A 25,929-nucleotide genomic window follows, 5' to 3' on the forward strand; every position below is an offset into this window, starting at 1 on the left:
GCGACTGAACCGATGGGGCGACCAACCGGCACCCGAAACCGTCCTCACACAATGAAGCCTCAGACATAACCCCTCCCCCCACACCGAGAACTAACAAACTAGATTAGAGTGCAAGCTCCTCACCCCAGCACCTCCCATCTGTCAGACAAACAACCATATAAAGGGTTAATAGACCCTTGCGGCTGGCTAAACAGGATAACCTGCGCTGACTGGCGGCATTAGAGTGCTAGCTCTTGGGTTCAGCCACACACCTCTCCCAGGTGACGTCTCAGCACACAGGAGAGCAGTCTTCCTCACACGGAGCCGGACAAGCAGTGAGGCCTTCTACTTCCTCCAACCCCAGGGCCTAAATCACTCCTCATCCGCATCCACCAACCGCTCGTCTCCTCACAGATTCGAACTACCCGCTTTTAAGGCGCTTTAACCCGCTCTCGACGCTGATTGGCTACAGTCTTAAACCCGATCGAAGATGATTGGTTGACTGGAAGAAAAACAGTTGAAGTGAGGCGGTAACACCGCGGACGTCATGACGCAGAAGTGAGGGAGAAGGAGGACTGTAGAGAGCGCAAGCGCAGTAAGAAGAAACACGCGGGAGTTTGTGGGAATCTAGTGACGTCATTACTGGCAGACCGGCGCTCGTTGGTGACGTAACACGATCTCCACCGTTCAAGGCGGCGGCGACTCAGCTGTAAGTATGTGAACCTCGGGGCTGTTAACGCCTTCCTAGCACGGCTGGAGAGGAACTAACGTTAACGTGCATTGAAGGCTGCAAATTCATGGGATAAAAGGGAGACAGTCCCCTCTAAATGCGGCTTTCGGAAGAGGCTGTATGGACCTCATGGGTCTAGCTGACTCCGTGGAGAAGATTCCTTGTTACCCATAGCAACCTATCAGAATACAGCTTTTATTTTCAAAAGGTCACTGCAAAAATGAAACGTATGATCTGATTGGTTGCTGTTGGTTCCTCCTAATTTAAAGGGGAACTCCACTTCTAACACTGATAACATGTATATCAAACACCCTGTTTATCGTCCGGTGTCCTGGTGGGAGGACCAGCCGTGTCCAGTTGTTCCTGGTGGTCAATATGGCTCCCACAGGGGTTGTCACCTAGTAAAATTTGCTGTTATTCAGACCTAAGGGATGTATCACTGCGTAAATAAAGCAGAGCTGCAGTTTAAAGCACGGAGGAGGAGCAGGGCAGCAGTATAACTCCATTTAGGAGAAGAGGAGGACTTGTAATTAGTGGGGCTATGATGTAGAACTCCCGTGATCGAGACTGACGTGTGATTTTCCTGTTATTTCTAGTCGTTGACCGTATCATCGTTTTGTGGTTCGTTTCTGTCGCTCGCAGCAGCTCCGGTACAATGTATAGGTATAAGGTAACGCTGAAGGATCGCCACCAGCTGTACAAGCTGATCATCAGCCAGCTGCTGTACGACGGCCATATAAACCTCGCCAATGGCCTCATCAGCGAGATCAAGATGAACACGGTGTGCGCCCCCTCCGAACAGCTGCTGCACCTCATCAAAGTGGGTGAGTGGAACCGTCCAGAGTAGGGAGCAGGAGAGGGACGCGTAGGGACCGGAGGAGACAGAGAGCTCATTCCTCCGTCAGCCAGACTTCCAGCCGCTGCAGTCCCATGTAAATGAAGTGTAATCAGTCCATGATGAAGGCTTTGTGTGTGTTCACACGTAGCGTAAAATGCCACCTCCAAAATCGCAACTCAGGAAAAAAAAAAAAGGCTATACTTACCCGTAGTCATGGCGATGCGTCCCTCTGACGTCCTGGGCCCGGCCTCCTGGGATGACTTTTCATACCATGTGACTGCTGCAGCCAATCATAGGGCTGTGGTGGTCACATACGATGAAAGGTCATCCCAGGAGGCCGGGCCCCAGGACGTCAGAGGGACGCATCGCCATGACTACGGGTAAGTATAGACCTTTTTTTTTTTCCGCTGTTTTCCACAGGAGACCTTCCGGCCGAAAAACTGCAGCACAATTTGGGGCGGTTTTTCATCCAGAACTCCCTGCGGGCTCCGGGGCGGATAGTTTGTGCTTTTTCGCAGCGTATCCACCCTGTGTGAACACGGCCTAAGGCGACATTCAGACGATCGTGCCCGATTTATGCGCGTTAAAACCGCAGCGTTTTACCTACATTAAATGTCCGTGTGCCGTCAGTGCGCGTTGCGTGTGCCGTCAGTTTTTCACGTCCGTGCAAGCGCTTCATTTTATCTTTATTTTTTTTAATCATTTCTATGGGTGGTTTTCACGCACCCATAGACTTCAATGGGCGACTGGATGAAAACGCCTGCGTGTGTGAATAGCCCCATTGAAATGAATGGGTCCGTGTGCTGTCCGTTATTTCAACGCACGAACGGGGAACGCGCTCGTCTGAATGAGCCCTAAGTGTAGTTGCACACGTCCGAGTTTGGGCCGTGAAAAGCGGTCCGAGTGTCGGACACATTTCCTGGCCCGACCGCTGCACAGGTGAACTGAACTCCGCGGTCGGGCCAGGAGATGCAGCGGACACTCCGACCATTTTTAACGGCCCGAACACAGTCATGTGCAAGAGGCGTAAGGCCCTGTTCACACTGAGTTTTTTGCAGGCAGAAAAATCGACCTGCCTTGTGCCGCGTTTTTCGGCCCCGGCCGTTGAGTGCCGCTGCCTTAAAACGCAGTGAAAAAACGCTTTCTTTGCCTCTCGTTGTCAATGGGAGGTCAGAGACGGAAACGCCCGAAGAAAGGGCATGTTGTCGCTTCTTATGCTCGACGCAAAAAACCGCTGGGAACAATGGGAGGCGATTTTTGAAAGTTTTTTTGCTGCGGTTTCCACAGCAAAAATCTCTGTGTGAACAGGACCTAACTTTCATTTTCTCACTATTTAAAGGGAATGTGTCGCTGTTTTTCTATAGCGTCAATGAAAAAAGGCTCCAAAAACGTCCTAAGAAGTGACAGGCACTTCTTTTTGGTGGGCGTCTTTTTAATTGTCGTTTTTGGAAAATGGCCGTGTAAAAAAACGCCCCGTCAGAACAGAACGCCGTATTTCCCATTGAAACCAATGGGCAGATGTTTGGAGACGTTCTGCTTCCGATTTTTCAGCCGTTTTTCGGGACGTTTACGGCCCGAAAAACGGCTGAAAACACAGCATGTGAACATACCCTTAGAATGATAAAAGTGAAGTGAATGACTTTTCAGTTGACCGGTTCAACACCGCGTGTATTTGACACTTTTTTTTTTTTTTTTTTGCGCATTTTACATGCCTCTCCTGCTAAATGTCTTTATCCCTCCATCCTGCTGACAGTCTCCTCCAGGATCACCACCCAATACTGCTGACAGTTTCCTCCAGCGTCACAATACAATCCTGCTGACAGTGTCCTCTGGGATCACCACCCTATCCTGCTGACAGTCTCCTCCAGCATCACTGTCAGCAGGATTGTATGGTGACGCTGGAGGAAACTGTCAGCAGGATTGTATGGTGACGCTGGAGGAGACTGGGGAGATTGGGTGGTGACGCTGGAGGAGACTGGGGAGATTGGGTGGGGACGCATCACCATACAATCTTGCCGACAGTCTCCTCCAGCATCACCATACAATCTTGCTGACAGTCTCCTCCATCGTCCCCATACAATATTGCTGACAGTCTCCTCCCCAACCTCCTGCTGACGGATACATCACCTCCTCACCCGATCACAGTCCGCACATTGTCCACACTGAGAATACATCTCACACTCAGCTCTACTACATATGTACATACACACACACTCAGCTCTACTACACAGACACACACTCAGCTCTACATCTGATACGCTTAGCTCCGCACACCGTCCACACTGAGAATACATCTAGCGTTGGGGGGGGGGGGGGCCCGTCGGGGGTCACGAGAGCGGGGGTCTATGAGAGAGAGAGAGAGGGACAGACAGAGACACACACCTTACCTGCAGTGCAGCTGGTCTTCATAATGGCGCCTGCTTTCTCCCTGCAAACAGCTGTGTGACTGTGACCTGCGTCTGCGCAGTACAGAGGCAATAAACGGCTCCCGTTCATTGTGCCCTATGCATTGTAGCTGCCGTATTCCATCTCTGTATGTGTCGTTAATCGACACACGCAGAGATGAACAAAAATGGCAGCCCCCATAGAGAAGTAAAAGTAAGAATACATTAACCCCTTGAGTACCCAGCTCATTTTGGCCTTGAGGACCAGACCCATTTTTTCAAATCTGACATGTATCACTTTATGTGGTAATAACTCCGGAATGCTTTTACCTATCCAATTGATTCTGAGACTGTTTTCTCGTGACATATTGTACTTTAGTTTAGTGCAAAAATTTGGTCGATAAATTCATTGCTTATTTGTGAAAAACACCAACATTTAGCGAAAATATGAAGAAATTATGATTTTTCCCATTTTAAATGTATCTGCTTGTAAAACAGACAGTAATACCACACAAAATAGTTACCAATTAACATCACCCATTTGTCTACTTTATGTTTGCATCGTTTTTTGAACATCCTTTTATTTTTCTATGACCTCACAAGGCTTAGAACTTTAGCAGCAATTTCTCATATTTTTAAGAAAATTTCAAAAAGCGATTTTTTTTCAGGGACGAGTTCAGTTCTGAAGTGGTTTTGAGGGCCCTATATATTAGAAACCCCCATAAAACACCCCATTTTGAAAACTGCACCCCTCAAAGTATCCAAAACAGCATTTAGAAAGTGTTTCAACTCTTTAGGTGTTTTACAGGAATTGAAGGAAAGTAGAGCTGAAATTTTCAAATTTCATTTTTTTTTTACAAAATTCATATGTAATACATTTTCTTCTGTACCACAGAAGGTTTTACCTGAGAAACGCAACTCCGTATTTATTGCCCAGATTCTGCAGTTTTTAGAAATATCCCACATGTGACCCTAGTGCGCCACATGACTGAAACACCGGCCTCAGAAGCAAAGGAGCACCTAGTGGATTTTGGGGCCTCCTTTTTTCAGAATATATTTTAGGCACCATGTCAGGTTTGAAGAGGTCTTGTGGTGCCAAAACAGTGGAAACCCCCAAAAGTGACCCCCAACTACACCCCTCAGGGAATTTATCTAGGGGTATAGTTAGCATTTTGACCTCACAGGTATTTTGCTATATTTTCTGGAGTTAGTCTGTGAAAATGAAAATCTACTTTTTTTCTGGAAAAACGTAAAAATTTCTAATTTTTGCAAGAAATAAAGGAGAGAAAGCACCCCAACATTTGTAAAGCAATTTCTCCCGATTACGGAAATACCCCATTATGTGGTAATAAACTGCTGTTTGGACCCACGGCAGGGCTCAGAAGGGACGGAGCACCATTTGGATTTTGCAGCTCAGATTTTGCTGAATTGGTTTCTGGGGGCCATGTCGCATTTCCAGAGTCCCTGAAGTGCCAGTACAGTAGAAATTCCCCAGATGTGATCCCAATTTGGAGACTATACCCCTGAAAGAATTAAATTTAGAGGTGTAGTGAGCATTTTGAGCCCTCAGATGTTTTATAGATTTTATTAGAATTGGTCCGTGAAAATGAAAACATATTTTTTTTCCAATAACCAGTAGCTTTAGCTCAGAATTTTTCATTTCCACAAGGAATACAGGAGAAAAGACACCCCAAAATGTGTTACACAATTTCTCCTGATTACGGAAATACCCCATATGTGGTTGTAAACGGCTATTTGGACATACGGCAAGGGTCTAAACGGAAAAAGTGCAATTTCGTTTTTGGAGTGGAGATTTTACAAAATTTGTTTTTGACGCCATGTTGCATTGCGCTGAGGTACCAGTACAGTGAAAACTCCCGAGAAGTGACCCCATTTAGGAAACTACACCCCTCAAGGAACTCATCTAGAAGTGTAGTGAGCATTTTGACCCCCAAAGGTTTTGCAGAAATTAGTGCACAGTGGATGTTGCAGATTGAAAATTGACATTTTCCAATATATGCTATTTCAGTGCCCAATGCGTTGGGCCCAGCTTGTACCACTGGAGACATACGCCCCATAAATTGTTAAGCGGTTCTCCAGAGTACGGTAATACCCCATATGTGGTCATAAACCGCTGTTTGGGCACACTGCCAGGCCCAGAAGGAGCGCCATTTGGCTTTTGGAGCGCAGATTTTGCTTGGTAGTAGTTTTGTTTAGTGTTTTACTGGTGTTTCAGTTTATAATGTGGGGGCATATGTAATCTGTGCGGAGAACATACATTTTTTGCGTGACACACTGTCGTTTTTATTGGTAACGTGTTTGGCTACGCGCGACTTTTTGATCACTTTTTATTCCATTTTTTTGGAAACAACGTGACCAAAAAAGGAAATTCTGCCATTGTTTTTTATGGTATTTTTTTTACGGTGTTCACCGTGCGGGATAAATAATATGATATTTTTTTAGGTCAGGCCGATACGAACGCGGCGATACCTATTATGTCTAGTTTTTGTCTTTTTTTTCTAATTATAAAGGGCTTGATCAGGGAAACAAGGCGATTATTGTTTTTATTACGTAAAACTTGTATTTATTTATTTATCTAAAACTTTTTTTTAACTTTTTTTTCACTTTTTATTTTACACATACTAGGGGACTGGAAGATCTGATCTTCTGATCCCCTGCACAATACACTGCACTACTTCTGTATGTACTGATGTAGTGCAGTGTATTGTAACTGTCACTTTACAACTGACAGTTGAGCCTATTACGTCCTGCCTTGGGCAGGACCTAATAGGCTCCCGTACCTGGCAACCAGGAAGCCGTTGCTAGGCTTCCTGGTTGCCATCGCAACCATCAGAACCCCGCGATTTTTCGCGGGGGGGGGGGCAATGGGGTGCAGAGGGAGCCCCCTCCCTCTGTATCAATCACTTAAATGCCGCTGTCGCTATTGACAGCGGCATTTAAGGGGTTAAACTACAGCGATCGGAGAGGACAGTGATCGCTGTAGTTGCAGTGGGATGTCGGCTGTATATTACAGCCGACATCCGATGAAGATGGAGCGAGCACAGCTCCTGTGCCCGCTTCATCCTCAGGGCGTTACTATACGCCCATATTCGGGAAGGGGTTAATAAAAAGTGTTTTGTTTTTTTTTACACCGCTTTGTCTGATCTCCTCACGTATCTCACAGAAGTGAGGAGATCAGAGAAAGTGACAGGAGCTTTCTCCTGCAGACGACGTCACAGACGGCTGTCATTGGTCAGTCTTCAGAGACTGACCAATCACAGCAATCGCCGGCATTGGGGACTGCTAATTGGTCCCCAGGCCGGTAGCAGAGACGGTTAGCTGTCAATGACAGCTGCCGCCGCTGTTCTGTCACTATGTGATTTCACACAGTGACAGTTTATTCCTGCGCCGTAATAGTACGTCGAAGGTACGCTGGCATAAGCGGCCAGCGACGTACTATTACGTCAAAGGTACGCAAGGGGTTAAAAAGTAGAAAGTGTAGAAATAAATAAAATTTTTGTTTACATTATATTAAAAGCAATATAATAAAAATAAATAAAATCATGACACCTTCCCTTTAAGAGCTTGCTGTCAGTGAATAGGAACATGCATAGGCTGAAAACCTGTCTCTATCTTGTCCTGTTAAGGGCTCATTCAGACGAGCGTATATCAGGTCTGTGTGACGGCCGTTAAAACAATGGCCGTCACGCGGCGTCATGTATTTCAATGGGGCCGTTCAAACGATCGTTGTTTCAACAGAGCATATGAAGGGTCCGTGAAAATGTAACAAACCCTCCGCTGTGTGACTAAGGCCTCATTCACACGTTGGGCGCTTTATCCGGACAGAATCCGTAACAATTCCACTGACCATGCATGTCAACTGCGCAGTTTTATGCCCCATTTGCGTGGTTTTTGCCGCAGATAAACTACAAAATCTACGGCAGGTCTAGTGCAAATCCTCACCATGTGAACGGAGCTGAAGGGCTCTCGTGACGCGCAGCATTGTGGCCATAAAAACCGTGCAAAAAAGTGCCATTATTACCTGAACATATTCTCAGTCTATGGATGTATCGCATGAATGTTTCCATTCACTCACAGCAAACAGAGATCTTAAAAATGGTGGGAACTTAAACTCAGTCTATTAGAAAGTTTACAAGGGTTTTTTGAATAATGGCGGCAGACCCCTTTAAGCTTTACTCTCCGACCCCTTTGATAATATTTATTTGCAGGTATGGAGAACGATGACAGCGCCGTCCAGTACGCCATAGGCCGCTCCGATACTGTAGCCCCCGGCACAGGAATAGACCTGGAGTTCGATGCGGACGTTCAGACCATGTCCCCAGAGGCGTCCGAGTACGAGACCTGCTACGTGACCTCGCACAAGGGCCCTTGTCGTGTGGCCACCTACAGCAGGGACGGACAGCTGATCGCAACCGGCTCCGCCGACGCCTCCATAAAGGTCCTGGACACGGAGCGTATGCTGGCCAAGAGCGCCATGCCGATAGAGGTAACTGACAACCACTCAGAGCTGCCACCACCGCCCAGTGCTGATGTCAGTCCGCTTTCCACATATCCTGGATGGTATAGAATCCTCTGCTTGTGTGTCAGTCTGCACTGCAATTCTAGCATTCTATTCAAGAAATCTCAGATTCAGATGCAGCAGTTTATGGGGCCTTCTGGAATAGTCCTTGTACTGCGCTTCGCCTTCCTAAACCTCAGATGTTTCTCTCCCTCAGGTCATGATGAATGAGACGGCGCAGCAGAACATGGAGAACCATCCCGTCATCCGCACCCTTTATGACCACGTCGATGAAGTCACCTGTTTGGCTTTCCACCCCACGGAGCAGATCCTCGCCTCCGGCTCCAAAGACTTCACCCTGAAACTCTTCGACTACTCGAAACCATCAGCCAAGAGAGCCTTCAAGCACATCCAGGTCAGTGACCATTTAGAGGGGGAGTCCACTCACAGGGAATAGATCGGGTCTGGGTGTGGTGTGATGAGTATAATAACAATATAACCAAATATTACTCCCTGCTCCACCCTGATCTTTCCTCAAGGAACATTAAACAGAATCGTTTTAACATGGGCGGAGCCCTGACAACTTCATTTGGTTTCATTACGAGAGAGAAGTTGTCACCGGTAATAAAGACATAGAAGCACACGGTGGTTAACCCCGCAGGGCTGTGAGGACTTCTCCTTGCAGGATACGGGCTGCATTGTGGCAGTGGAGTACTGCAGACTGTCGTGGCGCCCATCAGCACATGACCGCAAATGGTTAATAGCGGAAACGTTCCTACTTGTAATTGGATAATTTAACATATTCATATTCGTCAATAGAATTCCTATAATCCGGCATCTGATAATCCAGCGTTTATCAGGGTTACCCCTCACTTACACGTGCGTTTTCTAGACTTTTTCCCGTGAACGTCTGATAATTCAGAATCTGTTAATCCGGCACCACTAAGGTATTCTATTATTTCAGTGACTCTTCACTTTAAGGTTATTAAGAACAGTCTTCTTGTCGGATCTCGGGTGGTCGCGTTGGCTCACTGCTCCCCGGCCGCCTCATTGTGACTCATCCAATGACACCGCGGTCACAGTGACTCTGACAGCGAGAGGAGCGAGAGATACTTGTGAGAGTGAAGGGTCTCTGGTACATGAGGGTCCGTTATTACTTCTCTGCAGTAAATTGCAGTATTGATCCCAGACTGATTTAATCTAAACTGCGTGTCCTCTCCTGAAAACTTCGCCACTCAGTGACTTCATTTAAACGTCTCATCCAATAGGTCTCTATTCTCAGAGTACTGCTATACTGCCCCTAGTGGGCAAATCACTACTAACAACCATACAGTAAATCAATGGATCTTCTAGACTGCTGGATATTTTCTACAGATATCTACATAAACAGCAGAGTCACTGTGTACATATATTACATTACTTATCCTGTATTATACTCCAGAGCTGCACTCACTATTCTGCTGGTTGAGTGACTGTGTATATACATTACATTACTTATCCTGTACTGATCTTGAGTTATATCCTGTATTATACTCCAGAGCTGCACTCACTATTCTGCTGGTTGAGTGACTGTGTATATACATTACATTACTTATCCTGTACTGATCCTGAGTTACATCCTGTATTATACTCCAGAGCTGCACTCACTATTCTGCTGGTGGAGTCACTGTGTACATACATTACATTACTTATCCTGTACTTATCCTGCATTACATCCTGTATTATACTCCAGAGCTGCACTCACTATTCTGCTGGTGGAGTCACTGTGTACATACATTACATTACTTATCCTGTACTGATCCTGACTTACATCCTGTATTATACTCCAGAGCTGCACTCACTATTCTGCTGGTGGAGTCACTGTGTACATACATTACATTACTTATCCTGTACTGATCCTGAGTTACATCCTGTATTATACTCCAGAGCTGCACTCACTATTCTGCTGGTGGAGTCACTGTGTACATACATTACATTACTTATCCCGTACTGATCCTGAGTTATATCCTGTATTATACTCCAGAGCTGCACTCACTATTCTGCTGGTGGAGTCACTGTGTACATACATTACATTACCTGTACTGATCCTGAGTTATATCCTGTATTATACTCCAGAGCTGCACTCACTATTCTGCTGGTGGAGTCGCTGTGTACATACATTACATTCCTTATCCTGTACTGATCCTGAGTTACATCCTATATTATACTCCAGAGCTGCACTCACTATTCTGCTGGTGGAGTCACTGTGTACATACATTAGATTACTTATCCTGTACTGATCCTGAGTTACATCCTGTATTATACTGCAGAGCTGCACTCACTATTCTGCTGGTGGAGTCACTGTGTACATACATTACATTACTTATCCTGTACTGATCCTGAGTTACATCCTGTATTATACTCCAGAGCTGCACTGACTATTCTGCTGGTGGAATCACTGTGTACATACATTACATTACTTATCCTGTACTGATCCTGAGTTACATCCTGTATTATACTCCAGAGCTGCACTCACTATTCTGCTGGTGGAGTCACTGTGTACATACATTACATTACTTATCCTGTACTGATCCTGAGTTACATCCTGTATTATACTCCAGAGCTGCACTCACTATTCTGCTGGTGGAGTCACTGTGTACATACATTACATTACTTATCCTGTACTGATCCTGAGTTACATCCTGTATTATACTCCAGAGCTGCACTCACTATTCTGCTGGTGGAGTCACTGTGTACATACATTAGATTACTTATCCTGTACTGATCCTGAGTTACATCCTGTATTATACTGCAGAGCTGCACTCACTATTCTGCTGGTGGAGTCACTGTGTACATACATTACATTACTTATCCTGTACTGATCCTGAGTTACATCCTGTATTATACTCCAGAGCTGCACTGACTATTCTGCTGGTGGAATCACTGTGTACATACATTACATTCCTTATCCTGTACTGATCCTGAGTTATATCCTGTATTATACTCCAGAGCTGCACTCACTATTCTGCTGGTGGAGTCGCTGTGTACATACATTACATTCCTTATCCTGTACTGATCCTGAGTTATATCCTGTATTATACTCCAGAGCTGCACTCACTATTCTGCTGGTGGAGTCGCTGTGTACATACATTACATTCCTTATCCTGTACTGATCCTGAGTTACATCCTATATTATACTCCAGAGCTGCACTCACTATTCTGCTGGTGGAGTCACTGTGTACATACATTAGATTACTTATCCTGTACTGATCCTGAGTTACATCCTGTATTATACTGCAGAGCTGCACTCACTATTCTGCTGGTGGAGTCACTGTGTACATACATTACATTACTTATCCTGTACTGATCCTGAGTTACATCCTGTATTATACTCCAGAGCTGCACTGACTATTCTGCTGGTGGAGTCACTGTGTACACACATTACATTACTTATCCTGTACTGATCCTGAGTTACATCCTGTATTATACTCCAGAGCTGCACTCACTATTCTGCTGGTGGAGTCACTGCGTACATACATTACATTCCTTATCCTGTACTCATCCTGAGTTGCATCCTGTATTATACTCCAGAGCTGCACTCACTATTCTGCTGGTGGAGTCACTGCGTACATACATTACATTCCTTATCCTGTACTCATCCTGAGTTACATCCTGTATTATACTGCAGAGCTGCACTCACTATTCTGCTGGTGGAGTCACTGTGTACATACATTACATTACTTATCCTGTACTGATCCTGAGTTACATCCTGTATTATACTCCAGAGCTGCACTCACTATTCTGCTGGAGTCCCTGTGTACATACATTACATTACTTATCCTGTACTGATCCTGAGTTACATCCTGTATTATACTCCAGAGCTGCACTCACTATTCTGCTGGTGGAGTCACTGTGTACATACATTACATTACTTATCCTGTACTGATCCTGAGTTACATCCTGTATTATACTCCAGAGCTGCACTCACTATTCTGCTGGTGGAGTCACTGTGTACATACATTACATTACTTATCCTGTACTGATCCTGAGTTACATCCTGTATTATACTCCAGAGCTGCACTCACTATTCTGCTGGTGGAGTCACTGTGTACATACATTACATTACTTATCCTGTACTGATCCTGAGTTACATCCTGTATTATACTCCAGAGCTGCACTCACTATTCTGCTGGTGGAGTCACTGTGTACATACATTACATTACTTATCCTGTACTGATCCTGAGTTACATCCTGTATTATACTCCAGAGCTGCACTGACTATTCTGCTGGTGGAATCACTGTGTACACACATTACATTACTTATCCTGTACTGATCCTGAGTTACATCCTGTATTATACTCCAGAGCTGCACTCACTATTCTGCTGGTGGAGTCACTGTGTACATACATTACATTACTTATCCTGTACTGATCCTGAGTTACATCCTGTATTATACTCCAGAGCTGCACTCACTATTCTGCTGATTATTCGAAACAGTCAGCAAGCTTGTGGGCAGACCTTCACTTTAGCTGGGCTTCTACATAGCAGGGGGGCAGTTTTGTTTTTTTTCCTGCAAGGAGTTCTAGTTGACGTCAGTCACATGTTTTGATGTAAATATTTCTGCAGGTTGAAGAACACTATAGTTTCCCCAACTTAAAATTCCTGATAACAGGGAGCAGTAGCGTTGATTTAGCTGCACAGCCAATGAGGAGCAGATAGACTGGAATGAGGGGGTGAGATCAGATCCTGCAGGGAAACATATAGAGTAACTCTGTCATTTGTGTGACCCTCCAGGAAGCAGAAATGCTGCGCTCCATCTCTTTCCACCCGTCGGGAGACTTCATCATAGTGGGCACTCAGCACCCCACGCTGCGCCTCTACGATGTCAACACCTTCCAGTGCTTCGTATCCTGTAACCCGCAAGACCAGCACTCGGACGCCATCTGCTCCGTCAACTATAACCCGAGCGCCAACACCTACGTCACCTGCAGCAAGGACGGCAGCATCAAACTCTGGGACGGCGTCTCCAACCGCTGCATTACCACGTATGAGAAGGCGCATGACGGGGCTGAAGTGTGCTCCGCCGTCTTCTCCAAAAACTCCAAATACATCCTGTCCAACGGCAAGGACTCCGTGGCCAAGCTGTGGGAGATCTCTACCAGCCGTATGCTGGTCAAGTACACAGGTAAGGGACAGTCGGTGACCACCTGGCCTGAAATGCAGACCATACCCAGCAGTCCCTACCTTAGTATCCTCCTCTCCTTTGATCATAGCCGGTCTCATATTGCTATACTATCCCAGATCAGCTTTTTATTCAACTTCAGATTGCACCTGTCCCTGTCTGTAAGGCAACTGTCTGCAGCACGAGCCCTCCACCAATGCTTTATCTTCTATGCCTAAAATTGTTGGTTAATCCATGCCATATGATTTCAGGGATTTTACCATCAGAAAGTCCAGGGTGCTGTACACGTCCGGCGCTGTGTAGCGCTGCTGATCAGTTGCCTGCCTCTGATTATCTGGTCTCACTCTATGATGGTGTGAGTGTATTACCGCTTGCGACCAGCAGGGGGCAAAAGTGTATGGAGGAACTACCAGCCAGTATATAGGATACACATTGGGGGGGGGGGGGGGATTTGTATTAGGTAGATGTCACAATTAACCCATGCTGGTCGTGGGCAGCGGACTGAACCCCTATAACGTGCCTCTTCTCTGTATGTAGGTGCCGGACTCAGCGGCAGGCAGGTGCACAGGACGCAGGCCGTCTTCAACCACACAGAAGACTACGTCCTACTCCCTGACGAAAGGACAATCAGCTTGTGCTGCTGGGACTCCAGAACGTCCGAACGCCGCAACCTCCTCTCCCTAGGACACAATAACATCGTCCGCTGCATCGTCCACTCTCCCACCAACCCTGGATTCATGACCTGCAGCGACGACTTCCGAGCCCGATTCTGGTACCGAAGGTCAACCACAGACTAAAAGAATTAAACCCCGCACGACGGATGGCAAGGGAGAACTAATGGATGTAGCGCCCCCCAGTGTACAGAACAGTGACGTCTTCAGCGCGCTCCTGCTGCTTTATCTTAGGAATATATTTTATTATGGGATCCCCCGAGCCCTGCAGGGGAGAGGTGTGTGGAATGTCCGACCTCACGGGTGCCCCGCCCACAACGCTGCCAGGTTCCGATGACTTGTTACTATTGTACGCGCTGTTCCATGATGTTTCATATCTCTCCATTACTGTGTCAATTTTTTTTGGTTCAAATTAAAGGGGAATCGTCACATTATAAAGTTATGGTATATATGACTAGGATATGCCATAACCTTATGATCGGCGGGGGTCTGGCCTCGGGGACCCCATTAATTCCAAGACGCCCCCCCCCCCAGCCAGCTGATTTGCCAATTCAAGTGAGCACCGCTGTGCGGGGAGAAACTAAAGGGCCCCTTTGTTCTGAGGAGCGATGGGGGCCCCGGACTTCTAATAATGGGAATACCCCTTTAAATCCCAGATGTACAGAAGAATGATGTCATCGTACGTCTCCGATCCGTCATGCAATGGGAATTTTAGAACTAGTTGGGGTAAGGCTGGTACAACGCTCTGTCATGACCCTGTTTTGTTAAGGGTTTTTTTTTTTTTTTTTTTTTTATAGAGATCTGTCCTGACGCATTTTTCACATAACCAATCGCTGTGCAGCTTTCATTTTTTTTCAAACCTTTAATTGAAAGGTAGGTGAGCCCGGATTGGTTGCTAGGGGCACAAGGTCAGTTTTGATAAATGAGGACCACTGTTATATCTAGGAACGGGCCTGCAGGGGCGGGGCATGAAATGTCTTTGATGTTCTGTGAATATCTTTGTCATGCCCCGCCTCCTCGGCTTTGTTCCAGACATAAGTGTATCAGTTTTTTTCTGAAGCGTTCCCTTAAAGGGGTTGTCCAGAATTGGAAAACCATGGCTGTAGTTTTCGAAAAACAGCGCCACACTTGTCCACAGGTTGTGTGTGATATTGCAGCTCAGACCCATTCACTTCAATGAAGCTGAGCTGCAGTACCAGACACAACCTTTTGGTCAGGTGTGGTGCCGTTTCTGGAAGAAAGCCGTGTTCTACCATTCCAGTACACGTGTAATCCGGGCCGTACTGAGCAGCCAGAAGTCTCCAGTCATGGACCACACGAGGCCGGGCAAGTCCCATCTGCACAACCAATCTGCCCCTCTCCACTATAGTAGATATGAAGCTGCTAGCCCTTACTGAATCCGAGTTTCTTGCTGTTTTTGGGGGGCTGTGCATACCGATTGTACCAAATGTCATCCTGAATATTTTCAGTTTTTTTTTTTAATAAAACGGTTAAACAGCAGGTCTGAAGTATAATCATTGTGTGGGAGGGCGCCGCTCTGCTGGATACTACAGGTAACGCACACTATTAAGCTGCAGGCTGTTATTCATCAGTTAGCCGGGTAGCTCCACCCACAGCGCATAAATTTACATACATATTTATTTGTGTGGCCGTTTTTTCATGGGCAGATTTACTGGCTGTTAAAGGGGTTTTCCGTGACCGGATAACTGATGACCGATCCACAGAATAGGTCATCAGTATATGATCGGTATGGGTCCGACGCCCGGACCCTGCACCGATCAGCTGCTCCGGCTGCCGGATATTTTGAACGGTATGCAGTAGTTGGAGCCGGAAGCAGTTGGCTCCGTACATTGCATAGCGGCCACGCTGCAGAACTACAGCTCTGCTCCTATTCACTTGAATACTGCAGTTCGGCCGCTAGTCGGTGACTGGAGCCAACTGCTTCTGGCATAAACGTCCGGAGGCTGATCGGTGCGGATCCGGGTGTGGATAGGGTCATCAATTGTCCGGTTGTGGAAAACCCCTTGGTTGCTACTAACTTGGCAGAGGGGGCAGAGTCTCATTACACTGCACTTGTTCATTAAGTGCAGCAAGTGACATAGAATCTCAGTATATTCCTATGTGATGCAGCTTCAGCCTGTCTCCTCTACATTCTGCTTCTGTTAGGTTCATCCATGTCAATCCTTACGAGCAGGAGACCGTGAGAAGCAGCATCTGATATAAATACACTGGTCACTGCACTCATGGATAGTATAGCCAATCAGGAGAGTTTTATAACGCTGCAGCTACTCATTGTATCGACTCAACTCTTATATCATTGCACTAAAGGGGCCTAAGATAGGGGATAAATATTCTTTTCCGCAGCACTATATACATGGGGTACATACAGAGGAACAAGGAGGGTGGGGATGGGAGGGGTCTCAGTGCTGCTAGGAGGGATTTGATTGGTGATGACGTAATCCTGCACACCTATAATATTACAAGCTCTCGCCAATAGCGCAATGAAATCTCCCACGATGGGTCAGTTTGGTCATAGCCGCGCGTAACAACATATATTAACGCCGTGGAGCCAGATCCTAAGGGAGTGTGATACATCATGTGACATCCCTGTGCTGTTCACTCATGCACATTACATTACTAAACAGCAGGGGGCAACAATGAGCTCAGGTGAAAGCTCCTCCCACAGTGAATGAGAATAAAACCTGTGCTCTTTCCTAATGCATGATGGGAGGGACGTTTATGGTAAAAATAACAGGATTGTGGCTCAATATTTTCTATACTTTTTGTTCCGTGTGGCTTGTGAATGATTCTCTCACCAACGGTACCAGAAATAAATAGAAGCGTAATTGCCCTTTAAATTGCCACATGGGTTTTACTATAGACTGTGGGTGATGCCACCTCGTCGGGCATAGCGTGTAAGTCCAGGAATTCAACGGCAGTCAGGAAGTTGCAGATTTCCTGCAGGTTTTAGGTTAAATTTTTTTATTTTTAGAGAACCACAAAATAAACTCACACCTCGCGGAGGACAGGAAGTCGGTGCTCAGCTGAACGTGAGTTGGTATCCGGTTTTGGGTCTTATGTTTTACAGCGCGGTTAGACAGCTGTACGCAATAGGATTCGAAGATTTCAGAAACTGCTCCTGTCCCTAAGGAAGTGGGTGATAAATTTATCGTGTTTCACTTAAAGGGGTTGTCCAGTTTAGAAAACACGTTGTCATACACCCCATTAGGGTATTTTGAGTTGACAGAGGGAGGTCCCATGTTTACAGAGCGTCTCCCTCTCTCTGGAGGACCTGTCCGGCCCTGCATTATACAGACAGCACATTGATATGAATGGACACCGTGTAATGCTTCATTTCTCCTGTGGTGACGCTGCAGGGAAATTCAACACTTACTGCCAGGTTTCCACATAGATCACAGCTGATCGCTGGGTATCGCAGCATTGGGTCATTTTGTAAACCGCTTATTGTCAAGGGACCCTTCTAACAAGTAGGGATTGCCTACAGTGAAGAACCCCTCCAGCGTAGACACAATTTTCCATCACTGCTCCTCCCACCTGTCTTCTCTTTTTAATATATATATATATATATATATATATATATATATATATATATATTGTACTCCCTTCCCTGCAGTCTGGCCTCTTGGCTGCTTTTGATCAGACGTCATCTTTAAATTTAGATTTCACCCTTAGTTCTCATCCTCTGTGCTATTCTAACAATCCCATGATGCCTCAGTACAGCCTCACATGAGCCGGTACCATCTCAGCCTGCTGGGTAGGACAGTGTCATTATCCTTCCCTCAATATTCTCCTAAATAAACTAAGCAGCAAGAAAAACAACAGGTAATGAAATGGCACATCACATGCAAGTCCTCAATGGAACACGTGAGAAACTTTAGTTTTGGTTGGAGTTCCCCTTTAATATCACGGTAAGGTTCAGTTCAAGCGGCCGATAAAATGGCGAGATACTCCACCTCGGCCTATTTTTATTGAGCTATAAAAGTCCTTGTGAGCCTCACTGGCCCTTCACGCGAACAGTCAAGCCCGCCTTCAGTTCCCCTTCCATATAAGGGAGAGTTCATCTAAGACAGACTGGTTGCTATGGACATCCCCCATATAATAGCCATAGCAACCAGACAATAACACATGATTCAGCTTTTCCAGTCTAAACTGGACTGGCACCGTGTTGCTATCAGAGTAGGGGAAGATGTCGCTTGGCAGAATATCAAACCCCATCTTGAACGGCATTATCATAAATTTAGGTGGACATTCCCTTTAAGGCCCATTGACATAATAGCATAGATGTACTGCAAGGGAAAAAAACCAGGATCACCATATAGGATCTGAATAGACTAAGGGAATGTAGAGGGCCCCTTCTCAGCCCTGGGGGATACCTATTGATTCACATGGGATGCCCTATAATGCATAAACACAGCAGCGAATGCAAAAATCGGTGAATTACAGGGGCTCCCAAAAGTGTGAACCCCCCCCCCCCCAAATATATAGATTCTGGGGCTCACCACATGAGCGGAGTTTGTCTGACCTACTATTCATTTACATAGTGAATAAACGATCTAGTGGGATTAGATCATACGTCAATCCCCTTGACCGGTGTTCCCTTATAGACTGAGGGCCCCAACTTTAGGGGCCAAGATTCAACCCCCGGCAGTTCATCATATCTTGGTTTGCAAAGTCCATCACGTTTAGATGATGAATGCTATGGACATATTCTAACCCCCCCCCCCCCCCTGTGGGCCCGAGGTGAAGGGGCAAGTTACAGCCCAATTGTAATGTCACCATTGACCACAGTTGGGTTTGCAGGGTTCCAAAATGTGATGGACCTTTTCTGAGGGGTCCCCAGGTTCTCCGCACCTTCTACTCTATTGACCATGGTTTATGATCTTCAGTGACACTAAATGTCAAGAGCAACTTCCGAATAACAGGAAAACAGAACTTCGTGTTCTCTAAAATTGAAGCTAAAAGTGGTGAAGAAATCGTCCTCCGTGCTCGAAAAAGTGAGAACCTGAATTTACCACCAGAGAAGAGCGAGATGTTTTCTTAAATGTCTCAGGAGCCGCCGCATTTTTACCCTCCGGATTGAACCACAGGTGACAGTCAAGTTTTTATTGCAATTTTTATTTATTTTTATTTTTTTTGAAAAGTATTATTATTTGTATTCTTTTTTTATTCCTTTTTTTAATGTAGCTTTTTTTATAATTTTGTGGTTGGTTTGAAAGTTTTTTCCTTTCCTTCTCTTCTTATCGGCGCTCGCACAGACCCTTCTACCTCGCCAGGAACTTCCTGGACTGTGTGTCAGCCAGATGTGCTGCAGCTGAGCTTGTCGTGACTGTGCAGAGCTCGCAGAGCCAAAGAGCAGTCAGCAGTGGTCGGAGAGAGGACGCTGGGACGACTGGCCAGATATGGAGCCGACCGGCCCCGCAAAAAAGGTGACTCACAAAACTGGAGGGAGGAGGGAACAGTAATGGCCGGTTCATAGTGGTCGCTGTTGGATAAAATACAATTAGCTATGGGGGGAGGGGGTATCTGCCGATTATCCGCACAATCCAAAGAATGAGAACTTGTTAGTGATTGGTGGAAGATAAAGTCTTAATATTTTCTAACAATAATGAAACAATCTGAATTATCATGTGTAGTGAACCCTCATCTATAGAGAAAGAAGTGTCTGTCTATCTATCTATCTATCTATCTATCTATCTATCTATCTATCTATCTATCTATCTATCTATCTATCCTCCTATCTATCTATCTATCTATCTATCTATCTATCTATCCTCATATCTATCTATCTATCTATCCTCATATCTATCTATCTATCTATCCTCATATCTATCTATCTATCTATCTATCTATCTATCTATCTATCTATCTATCTATCTATCTATCTATCTATCTATCTATCTATCTATCCTCATATCTATCTATCCTCATATCTATCTATCCTCATATCTATCTATCTATCTATCTATCTATCTATCTATCTATCTATCTATCTATCTATCTATCTATCTATCTATCTATCTATCCTCATATCTATCTATCTATCTATCTATCTATCTATCTATCTATCTATCTCATATCTATCTATCTATCTATCTCATATCTATCTATCTATCTATCTCATATCTATCTATCTATCTATCTATCTATCTATCTATCTATCTATCTATCTATCCTCATATCTATCTATCCTCATATCTATCTATCTATCTATCTATCTATCTATCTATCTATCTATCTATCTATCTATCTCATATCTATCTATCTATCTATCTATCTATCTATCTATCTATCTATCTATCTATCTATCTATCTATCTATCCTCATATCTATCTATCTATCTATCTATCTATCTATCTATCTATCTATCTATCTATCTATCTATCTATCTATCTATCTATCTATCTATCTATCTATCTAAATGGGAAGTGTCTAAATGTCTATTGGAAGAAATCAGTCGTTTCTGGGGCAGCTAGTGACCTGTTGCCATCTTGTGGGATAGATACAATAAATAATTTTGAGATTTTCAAGGTTGTAACTGGACATAAAAAAAACTGGTCTATTGGTTGAAAGTAACAGAATTATTCTATACACAGTAAAATTACTTTAATCCGGCACGAGAGGGAGTCCGATTTTACTATGTATAATATATATTTAGTGTGGAGTTGCCAACTTTCCAGGTAAAGGGTTAGGGTCAGAATTCATTTTGGGGTGTAATGAAGGGGGATCATATGCACTAATTGGGATTCAAATACCATAGATTGGGGGCGTGTCCTCTATAAATGGGCGTGGCCTAATTGTGCACTTGGTGTTTGTATCCTGTTTTATACACATTTTACATTGTTACTTGTTTGTAAATGACATGAAGCAGATGTTACTCTTCCTCAAAGCAAAGGCCAACGAAGAACAGAGTTGTGGTAACTGCGGCAAAATACAATAAACCTAAACATTATAACGCCTGTCTACACACTTAAAGGGCCAGTAACCCTAAACTCTATAACTTATAATAGTTCAGCAACGTTATAAGGGGAGCTGCTAATATCAGTCACAAACGTGGATGTACGGATTATATTATCCGGTCCTACATCAGCCTCTCCCCTGCCTGAAATGGCTGATAACAGGGAACAAAAGATTGTATTCAACTGCCCTGCAAGTAGAGGACATGCTGCAGGGTCAGTGATATATATTTGAGGTTGTGTTTATTTGTGATGCTGCCGGCCGGCCGGACTCCCCAGTACGCGCCACAATCTCCTCTCCATGCTTCTGGCTGATGTTTTGTGCTAGGAGTGAACTTGTCATCCCGATCGCCGTCTGTGGTTTATTATGCGCAGACTTCACTTAATAACACCATGTGGCGGAGATAGAAAGCAGCACTGATACTTGGCAGCACCTCCCGCGTCCACACAGCGCCATTTCCACATCACCCAAAATCCCTTTTCTGCTAAACTAAAAGCTTTGATCTAAAGAAAAACCTGCAAATCAGAACATCCATAAATCACTCCAGGAAAAGATATTCCAAGTACATCTAGAGAAACCGGAGAGGAGGCGGCCATCATATATATATATAGTCATACAAAATATCTACTAAGTCACGAGACACCTAATAGCCACACTCAAATATCAATATACTAGTATCTCCTCCAATCCATAGGGGCAGTATTATAGTAGTTATATTCTTGTATATAGGGGGCAGTATTCTAGTAGTTATATTCTTGTATATAGGGGCAGTATTATAGTAGTTATATTCTTGTATATAGGAGCAGTATTATAGTAGTTATATTCTTGTATATAGAGGGCAGTATTATAGTAGTTATATTCTTGTATATAGGGGCAGTATTATAGTAGTTATATTCTTGTATATAGGGGGCAGTATTATAGTAGTTATATTCTTGTATATAGGAGCAGTATTATAGTAGTTATATTCTTGTATATAGGAGCAGTATTATAGTAGTTATATTCTTGTATATAGGAGCAGTATTATAGTAGTTATATTCTTGTATATAGGAGCAGTATTATAGTAGTTATATTCTTGTATATAGAGGGCAGTATTATAGTAGTTATATTCTTGTATATAGGGGGCAGTATTATAGTAGTTATATTCTTGTATATAGGGGCAGTATTATAGTAGTTATATTCTTGTATATAGGAGCAGTATTATAGTAGTTATATTCTTGTATATAGGGGCAGTATTATAGTAGTTATATTCTTGTATATAGGGGCAGTATTATAGTAGTTATATTCTTGTATATAGGTGCAGTATTATAATAGTTATATTCTTGTATATAGGGGCAGTATTATAGTAGTTATATTCTTGTATATAGGGGCAGTATTATAGTAGTTATATTCTTGTATATAGGAGCAGTATTATAGTAGTTATATTCTTGTATATAGGAGCAGTATTATAGTAGTTATATTCTTGTATATAGGGAGCAGTATTATAGTAGTTATATTCTTGTATATAGGGGCAGTATTATAGTAGTTATATTCTTGTATATAGGGGCAGTATTATAGTAGTTATATTCCTGTATATAGGGGGCAGTATTATAGTAGTTATATTCTTGTATATAGGGGGCAGTATTATAGTAGCTATATTCTTGTATATAGGAGCAGTATTATAGTAGTTATATTCTTGTATATAGGGGGGAGTATTATAGTAGTTATATTCTTGTATATAGGGGCAGTATTATAGTAGTTATATTCTTGTATATAGGGGCAGTATTATAGTAGTTATATTCTTGTATATAGGAGCAGTATTATAGTAGTTATATTCTTGTATATAGAGGCAGTATTATAGTAGTTATATTCTTGTATATAGGGGGTAGTATTATAGTAGTTATATTCTTGTATATAGGGGCAGTATTATAGTAGTTATATTCTTGTATATAGTGGGTAATATTATAGTAGTTATATTCTTGTATATAGGGGCAGTATTATAGTAGTAATATTCTTGTATGTAGGGGTCAGTATTATAGTAGTTATATTCTTGTATATAGGGGCAGTATTATAGTAGTTATATTCTTGTATGTAGGGGTCAGTATTATAGTAGTTATATTCTTGTATATAGGGGCAGTATTATAGTAGTTATATTCTTGTATATAGGGGCAGTATTATAGTAGTTATATTCTTGTATATAGGGGACAGTATTATAGTAGTTATATTCTTGTATATAGGAGGCAGTATTATAGTAGTTATATTCTTGTATATAGGGGTCAGTATTATAGTAGTTATATTCTTGTATATAGGGGGCAGTATTATAGTAGTTATATACTTGTATATAGGGCAGTATTATAGTAGTTATATTCTTGTATATAGGGGCAGTATTATAGTAGTTATATTCTTGTATGTAGGGGTCAGTATTATAGTAGTTATATTCTTGTATATAGGGGCAGTATTATAGTAGTTATATTCTTGTATATAGGGAGCAGTATTATAGTAGTTATATTCTTGTATATAGGGGCAGTATTATAGTAGTTATATTCTTGTATATAGGGGACAGTATTATAGTAGTTATATTCTTGTATATAGGAGGCAGTATTATAGTAGTTATATTCTTGTATATAGGGGTCAGTATTATAGTAGTTATATTCTTGTATATAGGGGGCAGTATTATAGTAGTTATATACTTGTATATAGGGCAGTATTATAGTAGTTATATTCTTGTATATAGGGGCAGTATTATAGTAGTTATATTCTTGTACATAGGGGCAGTATTATAGTAGTTATATTCTTGTATATAAGGGGCAGTATTATAGTAGTCATATTCCTGTATATAGGAGCAGTATTATAGAAGTTATATTCTTGTATATAGGAGGCAGTATTATAGAAGTTATATTCTTGTATATAGGGGGCAGTATTATAGTAGTTATATTCTTGTATATAAGGGGCAGTATTATAGTAGTTATATTCCTGTATATAGGAGCAGTATTATAGTAGTTATATTCTTGTATATAGGAGCAGTATTATAGTAGTTATATTCCTGTATATAGGGGGCAGTATTATAGAAGTTATATTCTTGTATATAGGGGCAGTATTATAGTAGTTATATTCTTGTATATAAGGGGCAGTATTATAGTAGTTATATTCCTGTATATAGGAGCAGTATTATAGAAGTTATATTCTTGTATATAGGAGGCAGTATTATAGTAGTTATATTCTTGTATATAGGGGCAGTATTATAGTAGTTATATTCTTGTATATAGGGGCAGTATTACAGTAGTTATATTCTTGTATATAGGGGCAGTATTATAGTAGTTATATTCTTGTATATAGGAGCAGTATTATAGTAGTTATATTCTTGTATATAGGGGGCAGTATTATAGTAGTTATATTCTTGTACATAGGGGCAGTATTATAGTAGTTATATTCTTGTATATAGGGACAGTATTAGGGTATGTTCACACGGCCTATTTACGGACGTAATTCGGGCGTTTTTGCCCCGAATTACGTCTGAAAATAGCGCCTCAATAGCGCTGACAAACATCTGCCCATTGAAAGCAATGGGCAGACGTTTGTCTGTTCACACGAGGCGTATATTTACGCGCCGCTGTCAAATGACGGCGCGTAAATAGACGCCCGCGTCAAAGAAGTGACCTGTCACTTCTTTGGCCGTAATTGGAGCCGTTATTCATTGACTCCAATGAATAGCAGCGCTAATTACGGCCGTAATTGACGCGGCGTACAAGCGCCTGCACATGCCGGTACGGCTGAAATTACGGGGATGTTTTCAGGCTGAAACATCCCCGTAATTTCAGCCGTAACGGACGCCCTCGTGTGAACATACCCTTACAGTAGTTATATTCTTGTATATAGGGGCAGTATTATAGTAGTTATATTCTTGTATATAGGGGCAGTATTATAGTAGTTATATTCTTGTATATAGGGGGCAGTATTATAGTAGTTATATTCTTGTATACAGGGGGCAGTATTATAGTAGTTATATTCTTGTATATAGGAGCAGTATATAGTAGTTATATTCTTGTATATAGGGGCAGTATTACAGTAGTTATATTCTTGTATATAGGGGCAGTATTATAGTAGTTATATTCTTGTACATAGGGGCAGTATTATAGTAGTTATATTCTTGTGTATATAGGGGGCAGTATTATAGTAGTTATATTCTTGTATATAGGGGGCAGTATTATAGTAGTTACATTCTTGTATATAGGGGCAGTATTATAGTAGTTATATTCTTGTATATAGGGGCAGTATTATAGTAGTTATATTCTTGGATAGAGGGGCAGTATTATAGTAGTTATATTCTTGTATATAGGGGCAGTATTATAGTAGTTATATTCTTGTATATAGGGGGCAGTATTATAGTAGTTATATTCTTGTACATAGGGGCAGTATTATAGTAGTTATATTCTTGTATATAGGGGGCAGTATTATAGTAGTTATATTCTTGTATATAGGGGCAGTATTATAGTAGTTATATTCTTGTATATAGGGGCAGTATTATAGTAGTTATATTCTTATATATAGGAGCAGTATTATAGTAGTCATATTCTTGTATATAGGGGCAGTATTATAGTAGTTATATTCTTGTATATAGGAGGCAGTATTATAGTAGTTATATTCTTGTATATAGGGGCAGTATTATAGCAGTTATATTCTTGTATATAGGGGGCAG

The 25,929-nt window shown here is 42.9% G+C and overlaps 2 protein-coding genes across 6 annotated transcripts in view; one reads left to right on the plus strand and one right to left on the minus strand.

Annotated features, from left to right (window-relative positions):
- LOC142733363 (aurora kinase A-A-like) overlaps positions 1-25,929 on the minus strand; it is a 103,484-nt gene that overhangs the window by 13,008 nt on the left and 64,547 nt on the right. Inside the window, exon 1 of one of the 3 annotated variants that reach the window (XM_075849528.1) lies at positions 251-560. The exons of 1 other annotated variant lie outside the window; for it this stretch is intronic. The gene's annotated coding sequence lies outside the window, so the exon portion shown is untranslated. Of the gene's footprint in view, positions 1-250; positions 561-25,929 lie in introns of those variants that run through there. One more of the 3 variants, XM_075849527.1, reaches the window with a different exon arrangement.
- On the plus strand, positions 502-15,773 carry LOC142733361 (cleavage stimulation factor subunit 1). Of its 3 annotated transcripts, none has more exons than XM_075849525.1 (6): positions 502-688; positions 1,352-1,533; positions 8,161-8,438; positions 8,668-8,865; positions 13,224-13,614; positions 14,149-15,773. In XM_075849525.1, the coding sequence occupies exons 2-6, from the start codon at positions 1,365-1,367 to the stop codon at positions 14,406-14,408; spliced, it is 1,296 nt and encodes a 431-aa protein (XP_075705640.1). In that variant the 5' UTR covers positions 502-688; positions 1,352-1,364; the 3' UTR covers positions 14,409-15,773. The 3 variants fall into 3 exon arrangements, with proteins under 3 accessions (XP_075705640.1, XP_075705641.1, XP_075705639.1); XM_075849524.1 differs by having other exon boundaries at positions 504-688; positions 1,306-1,533; XM_075849526.1 differs by lacking the exon at positions 1,352-1,533.

The sequence above is a fragment of the Rhinoderma darwinii genome, unplaced genomic scaffold (assembly GCF_050947455.1).
Source record: "Rhinoderma darwinii isolate aRhiDar2 unplaced genomic scaffold, aRhiDar2.hap1 Scaffold_940, whole genome shotgun sequence".
NCBI classification, from domain to species: Eukaryota; Metazoa; Chordata; class Amphibia; order Anura; family Rhinodermatidae; genus Rhinoderma; species Rhinoderma darwinii.